Source organism: Lingula anatina, chromosome 4, assembly GCF_051362555.1.
Source record: "Lingula anatina isolate TDL-2025a chromosome 4, LinAna3.0, whole genome shotgun sequence".
Taxonomy (NCBI): Eukaryota; Metazoa; Brachiopoda; class Lingulata; order Lingulida; family Lingulidae; genus Lingula; species Lingula anatina.
Genome location: NC_141770.1, coordinates 10,800,629 through 10,817,778, shown reverse-complemented (window position 1 = coordinate 10,817,778; position 17,150 = coordinate 10,800,629). Strand labels below are relative to the sequence as shown.

The 17,150-nt window shown below is 36.3% G+C and overlaps 1 protein-coding gene across 2 annotated transcripts in view; it reads left to right on the top strand.

The window, feature by feature from the left end:
* The window catches only part of LOC106173172 (deoxynucleoside triphosphate triphosphohydrolase SAMHD1), a 32,916-nt gene extending 21,535 nt beyond the window's left edge, over window positions 1-11,381 (top strand). Inside the window, exons 7-16 of one of the 2 annotated variants that reach the window (XM_087011149.1) lie at window positions 213-359; window positions 930-977; window positions 1,307-1,471; window positions 1,725-1,816; window positions 3,207-3,263; window positions 3,901-4,099; window positions 6,373-6,474; window positions 7,268-7,372; window positions 7,835-7,972; window positions 9,138-11,381. In XM_087011149.1, the coding sequence (XP_086867275.1) occupies window positions 213-359; window positions 930-977; window positions 1,307-1,471; window positions 1,725-1,816; window positions 3,207-3,263; window positions 3,901-4,099; window positions 6,373-6,474; window positions 7,268-7,372; window positions 7,835-7,972; window positions 9,138-9,239 (1,155 nt within the window). In that variant the 3' untranslated portion in view covers window positions 9,240-11,381. Of the gene's footprint in view, window positions 1-212; window positions 360-929; window positions 978-1,306; window positions 1,472-1,724; window positions 1,817-3,206; window positions 3,264-3,900; window positions 4,100-5,759; window positions 5,923-6,372; window positions 6,475-7,267; window positions 7,373-7,834; window positions 7,973-9,137 lie in introns of those variants that run through there. The other variant, XM_087011150.1, reaches the window with a different exon arrangement.
* Window positions 11,382-17,150: the final 5,769 nt, after the last annotated feature.

Genomic DNA, 17,150 nt, shown 5'->3' with positions numbered 1-17,150 from the left:
TTAAGATTTTTATTACATTATTTGAAAATGCTTTGAAGTAAAACTTTGTTGAACAAACTCGAAGTGTGTTGCTTTCAAATCGGGGGGGGGCATACTTGTATTGGTATAACATATGGATTAATTAATGTGGGGGAAGGTAGTTTGCCAAAGAATTGTTTGAGGTTCCTGTTTGACCTTATTAGTTAACTTTTTCAACATTATTTTCTTTTCAGCACGAAGACAGTTCTGTGAAAATGTTTGATTATTTAGTGGAAGACAATGATCTGAAGCCAATATTTGAGGAGTATGGGCTGGGAGAGAGGGACAGGGTCTTTATCAAAGAACAAATTGCAGGGCCACAGGAAAGGGATGTGCAACAGGTGATTGGTAGTAACTAATGCATTTAATTTTCCCTTACACATCTAATTTGCTCTGTTATGGCCAATGTGTTGCATAATTTTTGATATTACTACTGTAACAAAAAGCTCTGGCACTTGCTGTTGGATAATGTAACATTGATATGTTAGTCCAGTATAACAGCTTAGGATCATTGCCATTGCTAGTTATACCTCTGCTGTTGCTCAGGAAAGAAAAAGCAAAAGTTGTCATTATATCTTATACCTTAGAGTATGTTTGATAATAAGTAGTTTTTATGATTATACCACAAGTTTCTCGAAATAAGCTGGATGCAATTTGGGATAAAATTGTGGGCAAAACTACAAGGATCAAAATTTAAATGGTCCTTTTGCACAAGAATCAAAAAATCATTATAAAACTAAATTAATGTTTTAATGTTCCATTGTTTTGTGGTGAGGGAAAAGAGAGTATTGCATGAAAAGTGATGCCATTCACCACTAGTTAGATTTTTAAAAAAGGTTAAAATATGAAGTAAAATATTTTGCTGTATCAAATGTTAGTTTTTTTAATGTAATTTTATGTTCTATTTTCAGGGTTGGAACTACTTGGGGCGAAAAGAGCAAAAAAGTTTTTTGTATGAGGTATGTAGCTTACGCTTATTCTGTATCTTTATCACTGAAAACATGAATTTACCTACTCGGTCATTAAAGAAATAAATCATTGCCAGTCCAACCAAAAAATTATAATGATTGCAAAATCATCAAAAACCGAAAGATTTACAAATTGTCGGGGTTGCAATGGGAAAAGTGGGCATTCTCAGATCAAGTTGTTTTTTTTTTTTTTTTTTTTTTTTTTTTTTTTTTTTTTTTTTTTTTTTTTTTTTTTTTGCTTGGTGTTATTTTACATCCTTATTAGCCCAGAGTTATAGCACCTATCTGGCATATATAAGAGACAATTCTGTTAATTTTAGGTTGTTGCCAACAAGAGGAATGGGATAGATGTGGACAAATGGGACTACTTTGAGAGAGACTGCTATCATTTGGGAATCAACAGCATCTTTGACCACAACAGATTCATAAAGTTTGCCAGAGTTATTAGAGTGGATGGACATCTACAGATTTGCTCCAGGGATAAGGTGAAACTCACAAAATATTAAAAAATTCAAAAGCAGAAACAGTGACCAGTAACTGAAGAAATCTAAGACATGTTATTGGTCAGGTTTCAGTTTTACTGGTATATGGCACGGGGCTGGTACTAACACTGCAGACTTTAAGATATCAAATTTACAACTGATTTGATTATATGATGATCATTTTTTTATTATGAAATAAGTTAAATGTCAGCAATTGTCACAATTTTCTTGTCTTCACATCTTTGTTTCGTTTCAGGAGGTGGGGAATTTGTATGACATGTTTCATACCAGAAATGTCCTGCATAGGAGGGCTTACCAGCATAAGGTCAACAGGATAGTGGAAATAATGTAAGTTAAATAAAAAAAGTCAAAATGATACTAAGTACAGTAATTTAAGTTCTAAAAGTTTATATAAGGGGGTTTATTCTTCTGAGTTCTAGACCCCATTTCCATAGATTTTAGATCGATCTATCCCTGTGGGGAGTCTCACTAGATTACTGTCAGCTTAGGCCCCTATTTCACACAGACCACTAATCCCACGAATTGGCAGGAATTGACAAATTTCAGGATTCGAGAGGATTCGTGAAATTTTGCCAATTTTCTGGTCTAATTCGACACGCTCTACGAATATTCGTGGGATTCGGCTGGAATCGCACGAATATTCACCACTTTACAGATACTTACAAAATCGCTGCACGCATGCGTGAGAATTGCATTGTGGGAAAAAATAGAGCAAAACAAAAACAGCGAGTATCCGAATAATGGAGAATAACCTCGACGATCACACACTCTGGTCCATGATCGTAAAATTAGGGGGAAATTACCTTTCTCGATACCTTCTATCATTTCTGCAACTTGAAACACAGCAGGTAGTCATTATTTGTGTTCAAGAGCCTTCGCGCCATGAGTTCGCGCTCTTTTTTCCCCCCACAATGCAGTTCGAGTTTCCTGTCGACGTACAACTGTAAAGTGATGAATTGTCCAGAAATTCATTTCGATTTTTTGGAATCGGGAGTTCATGGCCAAAACTTTAAACAGCTCAAAATTTTTGCCACGAATGCTTGATTGATCAAGAATTGCAAGAACTGACTACGATTATATACGAATCCATTAAGAACTGATTACGATTCAACCACGAATCCTGAAATTTTCAATTCCTGGCGATTCGTGGTCTGTGTGAAATAGGGGCATCAAAGTTTTTGCCACCAATTCCTGTTGGTCAAGAAGTGCAAGAACTGACTACGAATATATACGAATCTGTTAAGAACTTCACAAACTGATTACGATTCAACCACGAATCGTAAAATTTGTCAATTCATGGCCATTCGTGGGATTCGTGGTCTGTGTGAAATAGGGGCATTAGCCAGCTTTAGCGTCTGTCCTGCCTACTGAATGCTGTAAGGGGGTAATTAACTATGGTGCGCGCTCGGCTGACTGCAATTTAGCGTGAACCCCCAGGGAGTTAGGTCGATCTAAATCCTGGATCGATCTAAATCTCTGGGAATACACCCCTAGGGGGTTTTTCCATTATTTCCTTTCACCCACCCTGAGTGTCATAGGTTACTGGAAATTTATCTGTGTTATCAATTGCTGGATATGGCTTAGAAATAAGGAGAAAAAAGGAAGAAGCTAGCAGGCATTGGATCTGAAACTCAGGGTAACAGATTAAAAGACAGTGAAGATGGCAGATGATTATAGATATTTTTTAAGTCTTTTATTTTTTAAAATTGTTTTTCAGGATGGCTGAAGCTTTTGCAAAAGCTGACCCACATTTTGACTTAGAAGGGAGAGATGGGTAAGTTGTAGGTGGTACTCCTTTAGACTATCACCAAAATGATTTTTAAGATTTGTAGTTGAGGAGGATATAGTCACCCTATTTTATCTAGTTGTGTTACATCTTCATATGTAATCATGACTTTTCACTTGTTAGTAGTATTCTAGTTTTCATTTGTACTGATTGTTATTTTGATAAGTTTCTTATATTTTTATGTAATGTAATATCTAAGTAGCCCAAGGGTTTGATTGAAACTGGATTCAAATAGTTTTATAGTGCACAAGATTATGTATATGTGATATCTAAATGGAAATCACATGGGCTTTTTTTATGAAAACTAATTCTTGTTTTCTTTAAAGATGTTATGTGGTGTTACCTTAAAGGTTAAAAGTTTCTATATTTCTCTCAAAGAATGGAATTTATATTAGTATCCCTTAGTATTATAATCTCTCAATAATTGTATTTCAGTGTGAAAAGAAAATTGCATGAAATTCAGTCAGTCATTCATTTGAAATATTTTTTCTATTTGATTTTATATCCACTGGCAGCAATTTATTGCTTAGAAGTCAAGAAGTCATGCTTTCTTGAATATTCGGAATGAACATTCAAGAAAACACAAATGTCTGCCTCTTTTTACCTTGCAGTCTTTGTATTCCAGTAAAACCTACCATTTGTCCAATGCTATGGAAGATGTAGTAGCCTACACAAAGCTCAATGACAGCTTGTTCCACCAGATTTTGAATTCGCATAATCCAAACCTTGCTGGTGCTCGTGACATATTGAGAAATATTGAGAAGAGGGTGCTTTACAAATGTGTAGGACAGACTGTTCCAAAGGCAGAGTTGACCATAACTAAGGTAATATTATTATTGTTGTTGTTGTTATTGTTGTTGTTTTTATTGTCATTTTTATATACCGATAGAGTACTGTATGAATCTTTTAAATAATATCATGATAATGATTACCTCACTCTCCATGTTGTCTCCGCTGTTATATTGCCCAGAATTAGTTTGGAGGTACTTAGATTGAGGGAGATTGAGCTTGAAAATCAGAATGATGGCATTTTTCTATATAAGTTATTAGAATTACATCAATAATGTATTTTATATTGTTTTAGGTCTTCAGAAGTAACTTTTTTTCAGTTTTGTGAATTATTTGAATAAAGAGCAGTGTACATTCTTATCAGACCATTTTTAGGTTGCTGTTTAGATGACCTCTTTAAAAGTGGAGATGGGCCTCTCTCTCTAGCTGATATAAACTTGTTGAATTTTTGTTTTGAGTTTACCCATGTTTGTGTTATATGAACTGTTGTGTTATGTGTATTACACCTTAAACATGGAAAATGTGTTAATACAGAGATGTGTATTCAGGGTTGACCAGAAAGATTGTGTACAGACTAAAACATGTATTTCTTTGATACAGGCCCATACCTGGTGTTTAGGCAAATTTTGCCGAATTTTTTTCAGAACTGTGTTATTATTATTCTGCTGGTTGAACAGACACCTGCGTGAAGGCTGTAGGGTTCTCAGCTGCTCCCTACAATTTTCCATACTGTTTATATGAGTTTGTGGTGAAATTTTTTTATTGTGAGTTCACGGTTTAAATTCCTCAAAGGGGTGGTTGCTCAGTACAGCACATACAATAACTGTTGGAGAATACATTTTATTATCACCTCAGGGCTGTCAACTTTTCATTGTATGTAAATGATTTTAATTGTTATCATAGTGGATATTTTGATTCATCAAGTTATATTTTTACTGAGATAATGAGAAAATTGACTTTAATACTGGATCTTACATTGAAACATGATCATGACATTTCAACCTTGTTGCAAGGTCTTCTTCAGGTACTAAGCTAGTTTTGAATTGTCACCAGTGTCTGGTGATGTTCTGCACAGCAGTCTCCCAGGGTCTGTTCCTACAGAATCTGATGTGATATTTGGTATCTCTGACCACAGTGCTTGTTGAGGGTGAGTTCTTCAGTCTGCTCATGAATGACCTTTTTTCACTCCTCATCTGAAGTTACCAGTTCTCTTTATCGAGGTTTGTGTCAAAAGTATGGCTGGAGTTTTGTAGGTGGGTAAATTCAAAGTCTTATATGTCATCTGAGCTAGGCCATCTGTGTTGGCACATTCTGCTTTTTTATACACTGTTTTGTTTCCCCCACATGTGAGTCTTTGCATTCACTGCCCTTAAATCTTACATCATAGACACCATTGGGCAACTTTTCTTTGGGCATTCTGTTGTTCACATAACCTAACTGGTTTCTCAGGCTGAGGGTGCTACATGTAAATGGCTGGTAGGATGTTACAAAACAGCAGTGACTGAAAATTTTCTTTAGTCTATCAGACAGTTTCTTTATGTCATAAAAATCTTTATATTAGTAAAAGAAAGGATAGTTTTATGTAAGAGGACCCATTAATGCATTGTTGAACCTTACGTAGATATGGAAATACTGGAACGTTCAAGTAATTCTTCCTGCCTCCAACTTTGTCCTAACCTGGTTGTGTATATGTAGCTTTTTGAAAGGACCAGTCTGGGAAGCCATAGCTCGCTAGTGCACCCTGGATGTACTTCATTCCTTTATTCACCTCCATCTTCGCCTCATCACTGACAATGGTTTTGGAGCCTAGAGGTGAGGGTGTGGATCACACCAAGCTTGTGTACCAAAGGGTGGTTGGAAATATTGGTCTGGGTGTGTTTTCTTACTGTCAACTTTCGTTTCTAACTTTCAGAACATCACCATGCGACAACATTGACAAGTCAGAATTAGTTCACCTGAAAATGACTTTGCCATAATGCCAAAACATCTTCATCTCTGTTTCAACATAAGATCCAGTAATACATAGATTCAATTTTCTCATTATCTCAATTTTTATTGTTGTTAAAATCCTTTTGTCAAGTAATGTTATATCCATTTGTTATTTAAAACAAGTTGTGGCCTCCATTATTCCATTACCAGGTCTGTTCAACCTATTGTCTGCCAGCCCTTTACCAAATGTTATAATTGGATGTAATTATATTTTCTAAGGTCACATAAAAATATTCCTAGCTGTTTATTCTAAACTGAAAAAAAGAAAATTTATTTAAGTCTTGTTTTCAATTTAAATTTATAACTGTTCTCATTCCAGAAAGATACGGAGGTATTTGCCCAAGAAATCTGTGATATCATGACCCCAGATGACCTTGAGGAGGCGGAGAGGCCTCTCAGAGCAGAAGATTTTCTGTTAGATGTAAGTATGTAATTCTAATAGAAGTACTTCACATCAGAGGGTTTGGTTTCATGAAAGAGGCAAAGCTCAATATTTGGTTTAGACTTTTTAATAAATTATTTGGTCCAATTCAGTGCTAGATAATTGAGCTCAAAATTTGGTTTAGATTTTTTAACAAATTATTTGGTCCAATTCAGTGCTAGATAATTGAGCTCAAAATTTGGTTTAGACTTTTTAACAAATTATTTGGTCCAATTCAGTGCTAAATAATTGAGCTCAAAATTTGGTTTAGACTTTTTAACAAATTATTTGGTCCAATTCAGTGCAAGATAAATCAGTAGAGGTCCACAAGAATAAACTATCTCTGTTTCTGAAACATTTACCCCATCTTTCTTTGTGTAAAAGAGGAATAAAGTTTTGTTAATTTGGACAGCTACTTATTGTACAACCAGCATGGTGCTGCCAGTACACATGGTTTTAGTCCCGACCCGTCCTGTTTATCTTGGGTTGCAGGAGATAGAAATTTGGTCCCAAATTTTACACCAGTTTACAGGTTGATGAACTAAAGTTTATTTGTGTCACTAGTTTGATTTAATGTTTTGCCAAAAATTTAGATGTTTGGGGTACAGTATCATACCTCTGCTAGTAACAAATTAGTTGTAGCTCCTAAATATTCCATGTAACCTCAATAATTGGAATTTGTCAGAATTTTAGATTTAACACAACATTTGTTTGAATTTTTCTCCAGCATGAACCATTTTGGGGCAGGTTATTTCTTTACAATCAATTTCATTTTGATATTGATATCATTCAGGTGATAAACCTTGATTATGGAATGAAGAAGATGAATCCTATAGACAATGTGAGATTCTACAAGAAAAACAACCCAGAGGTGGCTATTCGTGTCAGGAAAGACCAGGTAATCGTAAAATTTAGACAAAAACTTTTTTTTTATTTTTATTAAAATAGTCTGGCTCTCATTCATGCAGACATGAGCTTTTTCCACTGAATCACAGAATTTCTGCTCTTTTACATGACCCCAGAGCAATTAAACCCCCCAAAAAATTTACATAAGGTGTTTGGTTCCACAATAAATGTTCAGAGTTCTTTATTTTCTAAAACCGGGGCTCATGTCTGTTTATGTGTAATGCATGTCTCCTGAAACTGGCTTGAACAATTTTTAAACAAACTAAAGAAAAAAAAGATAATTACCTTTTTCAAAATTTGAATTTTCAGTTTTTACATTATTTGTGAAAAAAAAAAGTCAACTTGAGCCAAAGAATAATTTTCACAGAATGATATATTATTTGCAGTATCCCCCTACCTCTACCAACTAAAAATAGCGATATCATTATACATTGTCAACTTGTTGTATTTTTAGGTTTCCCAGTTACTGCCAGAAACCTTTGCTGAGCAGCTTCTCAGAATATACTGCAGAAGAACTGACCCTGGAACACTAAATGTGACCAGAAAGGCTTTCATTAAATGGTGCATTAAGAAAGATATGCCCCTGCCCAAGGTGAGAACTGCAGGGACAGCCCAGGCCCCCGTTTCACAAAAAAAAACTTAAGTCGGTTTCCCTGACTAAGAGCATGGTTACCAATGTAATTAAGTCGTTACATCACTAAGTCCCGTTTCACAAAGAATCTAAAAGGTCGCTTATGTCGTTTTTTCCTTAGCTGCTAGTCGATGATGTCTAGCCTCCTCGGGAGGAGACTTAAGTCGGCAAGCTCAACTAAAACTCGGTAAATGAGAGCATAAACAACAAAAATTTGGAAAGAACATACCTCCTTCAAGATATTGTGTTATAATATCCTTGAATAGCACTGACATTTATGGAATATTGAAATAGAAAATAAAATGCCACTTCACCCAGCCGATCATGTTTGTTTATGTTTTTGACCGCTAGACGTCCGTCAGCAGTGTTCCACGACAAGCTAATGTTTAACTGTTACTTTGAAGTTGTATCGAAGTTAAACTAATCAATAAAGTTCAAAAACAAACTTTGTTCATGTTTTGACTGATCTTTATTGTTGATAAACGATCGTTCTCAGCCGAAAGAGGCCATGAAACGTCATGTCTTATGAAACTTTAGAAATTTTACACTTCCTTTTCTTGAAGAGTTTCTCGTGCGCGTCGACTACGGTAATCACGCCAAGCTAAGATGTTAGATTCTTTGTGAAACACTCCTAGTGGTCTGCAGCATAGTCGACCTAGCTAGGTCACTCAGCTCGAGCTAGTCAACTACGAATTTAAGATTTTTTGTGAAATGGGGGCCAGCAGAGTGATTTTTACAACAGACATTTAAGACCACATTCCCACAGATTTTAGATCGATCTATCCCTGTGTGGAGTCAAACTAGATTACTGTCAGATTAGCCGGCTTAAGCATCTGTCCTGCCTACTAAAAGCTGTAAGGGGGTAATTAACTACCGTGCGCGCTCGGCTGACATCAATTTAGCGTGAACCCCCAGGGAGTTAGGTCGATCTAGTGGGATCGATCTAAATCTCTGGGAATGCACTCTAAGACACATGTAGTACATTTATGATATTAGTCATATTATGGGAATGAAAATTATACTGTGTAATCCCAATGTTTCCCAATATTAAGAGATTACTGGTCTGGATACAGTATTGTCAAGGTGTTTATCGTTATTGTGTAGTTATTTATTGATTTATTTTCAGGGTGGCGACGCTGTGTTGGAACTTACACCTGTCAGAACACTAGGCTGCACACAGCGCCCTGGCACAGATGACATGACACACAAGAAGAATCTCCAGTTTTAAAACAAAGTCTTTTACCTGAATAACTGTGTGTAAGAATTTCTTTAAAACAGACAGGGTTTGACTTCTTTTTAAATTAAAAAAAAAAAATTTTTAAAGTGTATTTATTGGCTTAAATTTACCTATTTATTTCTGAGCCCACCGTCAGGTATTGCATTTAATCTCAATCTTTCCTGAAAAGAGAGTGGTTCTTAATTGTTTTGTTTGCATGAATTTTATCAAGTGCCTAGTCTTTTTTCCTCTATTTTTTTTAAAAGATCACGGTTATAACTTATTGTGATTTTGATTCAATACCAAATCTAAGGGTAATTATTTATGTCCCAGCAATTTGAAATCTGCACATTTACATAAACCACAGGCAATAAGTATTGCCTTTAACTTGTCGGAGATTTATATATTGGTGATGTTGCAATTTGAAGGTATATCATTTGGGCATAGATATTTGACTCCACATGTCCATCTATATATCATTTTGTGTTTTAAAGTATGAAACCACGTGATGAACTTTGCACCGCTTATATTAAGTTTCCAAATGACATTTATTTGTACAAACAAGTACTCTGCAGAAGAAATATTTATTTTGATGGAAATTCATCAGTGTAGTCTTTTGATTATGTTATACACTTTAACTATTCAATTTCTATACTTACTTGAGGTTATATGTATATGTTAAGTTATGCCATTATCTTTTTTTTTTTTTCATAGATTTGTTTTGTAGTTTGCTGTGCCATGTTTGAAAGTGTAATCTCATATTTGAATAATGGAAAGAATTGCATGGTGGTTAAGGCAGGTTTACTTTACAATATCTGCTTTTAACGGGATTTTTTTTTTTTTTTTCAAAATTTCTTTCGACAGCTTTGGTTTTGTCAAAAATAGTTTTCCAGCATGCACCTTTGAATATAATTAGATATCCAGTTGAGATGATATCTTTTTATTTATTTATTTATTTATTTATTTATTTATAACAGCATTTTATTGTCTGTTCCAGTAATATTTGTAAAAACTGTTGAAGTTGAATAGTATAAGAATTTCTCCTAATATATGATTGTAAAGATATTTTACATTTTGAGGTGATTTGCATATGATGCATTTTTTAGGCCACCAACAGCCTGTGTTTATTTTGTTTTTGCTGGGAGTTTTTATTGCTATTCTTTTAATGGAAATGCATGTCAAGTTGGAAGATAAGCATTTCCAAATTATCTTTGTAGAAAATTATGTAGCTCTTTATTGGTTGCCATTCAACTGCGAAATTTTTAAATCTTCTGACTAATTACTCTAAACCTCCACAGTCATCTCACAAAAAAGTGAACATTGAGTCCTCATTTTGTGCAATATTTACATAAATTTGACTTGCCCCATCATTTTCCCTGTTTAGTACCCGCAAGTTTGGAAAGAAAACATTAGGAGTTAAAAAGGGATATGCAACGGTTATGCAAATATTACATGAAGTGGGCTGATGATGTGACTCATACATATATATATATATATATATATATATATATATATATATATATATATATATATATATATATATTTGTGCAGACTATTAACTACTATGAACAAATGTGTTAAACCTGGGTGTTAAAGTGAAAATTGCTTTAATTTTTGTCCCTATACTTCTGTTTGCTTTACCTGGATATTTTAATCTGTCCATTAAATTTCCTTTAGTACCTGTATATCTGTCAGATTTTCTGTCAAGTCTCAAGTCTACAACAGGGTCAGCTTGTTTCTTGGTGGTCTCTTACTTTCATATAGTCTGTGAAAGTGGCTTGTACATTATAATTGCCTTTCATTAGATTCATGTCTGCATATCTGCCAGTTTTGCTGCCTAGTCAAAATAACAATATGGCCAGCATGCATGCTTTCACTGGGTTAGAAATGTTTTTAGTGACAGTAACTTACAGCAGGAGCCATTGTGTTGTGTATTTATGGGAGAACTTCAGTCCAGCTTTTATTTTAAAGAATGTTACGTTTTTCGTAGAATTGCGATCAGTTATTGTTTTTGAGGGTTTCATTTACATAGCATTGTAAAATGTTAAGTTTTTTGTCCAAAATGTTTTTTGCCCAATTTGCGAAAAAAAACTTCTGTCATTACTGTATTTACTGTCAACCAGATTTTGAAATAATAAAACTATTTGGCAATCACTGATGGTTACGGTTTTGGTTCAAGTTTTTACAGACGTTTGAACTGATTTGCTGAAATCAACAAATGGAGACGTAATTGAAACCAAATAAAATGAAGAGTGCGTGTTGATAAACTGCTATTCCGTATCATCGTGTCATTTCGTAAACACTTAATGAAGTCATTACTCGTTAAGGGTCTCTTCCTTGAAGGCAAAAGCTACGGCCAAAACCCCGGCCAATGCAAATATACCGTTAATCATCATTAATTGTCGTGTTTAACAGCTGCTCGATTCGTTTTAGTTTTCACCCATGATAGGAAGTGTCCGTTACTATGACTGACATGATGGGGCTTGTCCTCTGCCAAGCTCGTACACCTTTGCATGAGACGTGTGTTTATGAGTGTGTGTGTGTGCGCGCACACGTGTGTGTTACACTCAGGAGTAACATGATCGAGGTGAAGGAAGCCCGCAAATTCCTAAAACGTATAACGTCAACTTGCCAATTCTCTGTTCATTATGTTAGTAGTCAAACGCACTTCTAACACTGCACTCGTTCAACTGATCTAATATGCATGATAACGTGTTTTTCTTCACCCCAGGCTTCGCGACGATTTCTGACATGGCACCTACTGCGAGTGCAGTCGAATGCAAATTTCATAAACGAAAATTAAACGCTTCCTTTTATGTCAGTTTTTCATTAACTGTGGATTTCAACGAGTTCAGGGCAATAAAGTATTTTAAAAAATCACGAAATGAGGCAATAAATTGGTGATGGACAGTAACTGTTCAATGTATGCCACTGTATAAATTAAAATTTCATCATAATCCGTTCATAAATTTTTGCATACTGTTGTTAACAGGCAGACTAACGGGACCGTAAGGAGGTAAGTAAGCAAAGCATATTAAGATCAAAACGGCTATGCCATTACTTTCAGACGCGTGAACACAAGGATATACCCTACACTCTACGAGGGTCACAGGTCAGCTTTTCACTGGGTATTCACAGATATGTCTCGGGCTAATGCGTGACGCAACTATCTGCTACTCTCTGACCGTACAAGCTCAGTCTGATGGTAGTCTGAGGCAAAATTACTGTACTTTGTAAATTGTTTTTCAGGCCCCTGATATCTCAGGACAACTATCTGCTGGGTCGGCCTGGAGAGAAGTGCACATAATTAACCTGCGTCCCGGGTGGAGGGTATACAGCCGGGTACTTAAGGAGTAGGAGTTCAACTTCTCCACCAATCAACTGCCACGTGCACGCGCCGTTATGAAACGCCTGTGGAAATGCTTCGCACAAAGCTGTCAATCATCAACTCGCTCCCCCGGAGGATCGAACTCGTAAGCCAACTCAGTGCAATGTGCATAACTTGCAGATGCTAATTGTGTGAGAGTTAAATTTGTCACTTAGCTGGTAAGAAAGTTTTTTTGAATGTTCTACCAAAATAATCGTTTAGCAAGAAACTGTAAGTGGGGGAGGGGGCTGACCACACACACACACACACACACACACACACACACACACAAGATCGAAGTGAATTCCCCTTAACCTTCACTTCCTTCCCGTATGACTGTCGTGGTAGACTGAATGAGTGGTCACGTCCTCCACCTGGGTCCTACACGTTTGTAGAAGACACCTTTTTGTAATTGCTAATTCCTAAATCGAATAAAGTCAAAACTTCTCCAACGACACCCTTTTGGTGATTGCTGGATCCATAAATCGAATTCAGTTAAAATTATCTGTTCATTTTCTCACGAAATAAAAATTATATTGGTAGTCAAACATATTTTTAGCACTGCGTCCCATCACCTAATATGTGTGATGTCGCGTGTTTTTCCTCCACCTCCAGGCTTTCCTCTGTTTCCAGCTGGTATGACACCAAGAGCGAAAACAATTGAATGTAAATTTCATCAATAAAAATATAAATGCTCCCTTTTATGCCAGTTTTTTTCAACAATTGTGGATTCATATGAGTTCCCCACAAAAGGTGTTAATATACATCACTAAATTAGACTTTCAACTAGTGATGAACAGTTACCGCAGAACTTACGAGGAGGTTGATGTACATGGTAATCATTCGATGTATGTATGCCATCGAATGATTACCAAACTGTTGTTTTTTCCCAGACGAAGTTGACATAAAGTATTGTATGAGATGTATTATCAATGGATGGGTCTTAACTGTTCATAATAAACATCATAGCAACATGACAAAAGAATCTGTCTTCATGCGAAGGTATATCGACGAAAAAATCTTCATATGAAAAAAATAGAATCATCCACCTCCAGGGATAGCACCACACCTCAGGGGCCCATACATCCCCTTGATGATAAGTCTATCAATCCCTTATTAAGTTTCAAAACCTTCAGGGGATTGTGAACGAAAATTGCAAACGGTCGGGCGGGTGGGTTAACATTATCCCCAACTTTTGTCACCGGAGTTGGGGGATAATAGTTATGACTTCATTCTTTCCAATGCAAGGCTGACAGAATGTGAAATAACTTTCCATAAATATTTGCAATTAGTCCTTACACATTCATGTGTGTGTGTGTGTGGGGGGGGGGGGGTAACGCCAGTAAAAAACTTGTTGAGAACTTACTGTACATGTGTGTACATGCATCACAAATAAATAAATATATTCTGTGTAATGGGAAGGATTTGCATAATCAAATAAACCAATGCAGCAGAAACTGCAAAAGTACATGGAGAGCCCAGACCTGATAAAGGCAGTTTAACTCTAATATTTACCAATCTATTAACTTATCAATCAGTGGATCACCCAAAAATTTGAATCGTTTGTAACTTGTTCACCCCGGACAGTTTTTGAAAAATGTACTCAAATCCATCAATAACTTTTTTTTCAAAATACAGCTAACAGCCAGACAAACAGACTACCGGAACCACAAACATTACATCCTTGGGGAAGGTAATTAAAGCAAAGCATATTTAAAATCAAGTTTAGCTCGGAAATTACCTTCAAAGGTGTGTAGGTGTAACGAGTAACAGTTCAACTTCTCAACTAGCGAACTGCCACGCACTGTTATAAAACGCCTGTGGCAATCCTTCGTACATAGCTGTCAGTCATCAACTCGCTCCCTCAGAGTCGCGAACTCGTAGGCCTACTCAGTGCAGTCTGCATAGCTCACAGATGATGATTGTCTGAATGTCAAAATTGTCACTGTTTTGGTATGTATGTCTTTTTAAATCTTCTACCATAACAGGTGCAAAGCAAGAATTTTTGAAGTAGGGGTGGTGGCTAACCTTTCAGATAAATTATCCACGTGGATTCCCCTTAACCGCCCCTTTACTTCCTGACCGTATGATTGACGTGGTTGAGAAAATGAGTGATTAAGGGTGCATTCCCAGAGATTTAGATCGATCCAGAGATTTAGATCGACGTAACTCCCTGGGGGTTCACGCTAAATTGCAGTCAGCCGAGCGCGCACCATAGTTAACTACCCCCTTACAGGTTTTAGTAGGCGAGACAGACGCTTAAGCTGGCTAAGCTGACAGCAATCTAGTTAGACTCCCCACAGGGATAGATCGATCTAAAATCTATGGGAATGGGGTCTAAGACCCCATTTCCAGAGATTAGATCGATCTACTTTAGATAGACCTAACTCCCTGGGGGTTCACGCTAAATAGCTGTCAGCCGGGCGGACACAAAAGTTAATCACCCCCTTACAGCTTGTAGTAGGCGGGACGGACATTTAAGCCGGATTATCTGACAGTAATCTAGTGAGACTCCCCGCGGGGATAGATCGATCTAAAAGCTCTGGGAATACAGCCTAAGTCCTTCAGCTCCAACACGTTTGCAAGAGACATCTTTGGGGATTGCTTATCCCTAAATCGAATAAAGTTGAAACTTTTTCAATTTCTTGTTCAGTTTCTCACTGTGTAAAAATTACATTGGTAGTCAAACGCATATAAGCACGGTTTCCTTCGCCCTCAGGCTTCGCACTGACATGATTCGCAATTGAATGTAAATTTCAACAATATAAAGCAATCGCCCCCTTTTATGTCTGTTTTTCAACAACGTGGATTTCACTGAGTTCCCTTTAAAATCCCATCAGATCTACTGCAAAGGTTTTAGGAATGGTAGTCATGTTGTATACATATTCAATTGCATCATATAGATATATGCGGAACGTTTCAGTTTAAATTAAGATGATGATTGTCTGAATGTTAAAGATCCATTTAAGAAGATGGTCCCAAACCAAGAATAATAAGACAGGGTTGGAGGTGTTGGTGGAGTGGAGGACGAAATTCCTTTCTGGCGCGAAGACTGCTTGCTTTACCTTGCCCCGGTTTCCCAAAAATTAAGTCAGGTTCCCTGACTAAGAACTTAATAACCAAGGTTACATGGTCACATCTTACCCTATCATGAGCAGTGTAACAGCACTCTCATGGAAATTCTAGTCAATTAAGCCAGGGAACTGATTTAAGTTCTTGGGTGCAACTGGGGCCAGGATATAAGGTTGTTCCGTGAAGAACTGCTCTGAAAGAACGATTGCACCTAAAATTCGCTTCAGGTGACACCCGAGCTTGGTGGCACACGACCTCGTATGGAAAAAAAATAAATGGCAAAATTAAATTTTATTACTTCCCCTCATTGATGGAGCCGGGAGGACAGTGTTGAAACTGTTTGCCTGAAGTTTATTTGTTTTATTTGCTTTTAGATAATAGTCTGCAAACAGAATGAGAAATTTAATATACAGGTAGCTCCCAAAATGTTTAAAAAAATTTTTTGGATTATGATAGAAGTGAACTAACACCAAACACTACTCTTAATAAGATGCTTATAGAAAAAAAACAGGAAAAAATGTCAATTTATAATTATTGAAGTGAACTGCAAATGTATCAGATAAATCGTTTTACAAACCACTTTAAGTGAAAAGTCGTCTGGCTCACGTATACAGCTGCGGATTTAAAAGACCGTTGGCGTTGTTTGCCGAACCTTAATGTTGGTTTTGTCATATTCGGATACCTAGACATAAAAGAAAGAATTTGCAAAATATGTTCAAAAGAAATAAAAAATTAATTGCATATCTTGCTCAAATGTCTCATATACACAAAGAACAGGGACTTCTGGAAGGAGACTAAACAAAAATTACAATTTTACAATATAACTATATAATGTAATATACAGCAAAGAAAGAATAAACCAAACAACACACAGTCATGCAAAGTAACGGATTATATAGCTTGATCATCATATTACCTCAATATAAATCTCTGTGGGAAAATACCTTTAAATCGTCGTAGTTTAAATGAATTAGTGCTGTAATCTTTTATAAGGCCATTAAAACCTTAATAAATGAAATGAAATAAATTCTCTAGACCACACTAATCTGATTAAAATGGTTTCGAATTCTTTCAGGTAATGTTCAACCTTTGGGCAATTTCGCGAGCGCAGGCCATAAACGCGAAACTGTTATTTTCTAACCATAACCGAAGGAGGGAATGATGGCATGACAGGAGGTGCGTCAGCTGCCATATTATACGCTGCAATTTTATCTTTAAATCATAACGCAACTGTCGAAAAACATTAGCAGGCGAAGATTATCACAGGTAAGTGATCTGAAAAGTTTTCGACATAGGTGGGTGGAGAGAGGTGGGGGGGGGGGCATTTTATCTCTGTGGACTTAAATTAAAATATTCAGCGTAGTCTACATCATTACAATGTATGTTAGACCTTAAAACAAAACCAAAAAACTGGGATATTTCATCAGTTTTGCCTTTATCACCAAAGTATACCCTGTCCCAAACCGTTGAGAAAATTACGTTCT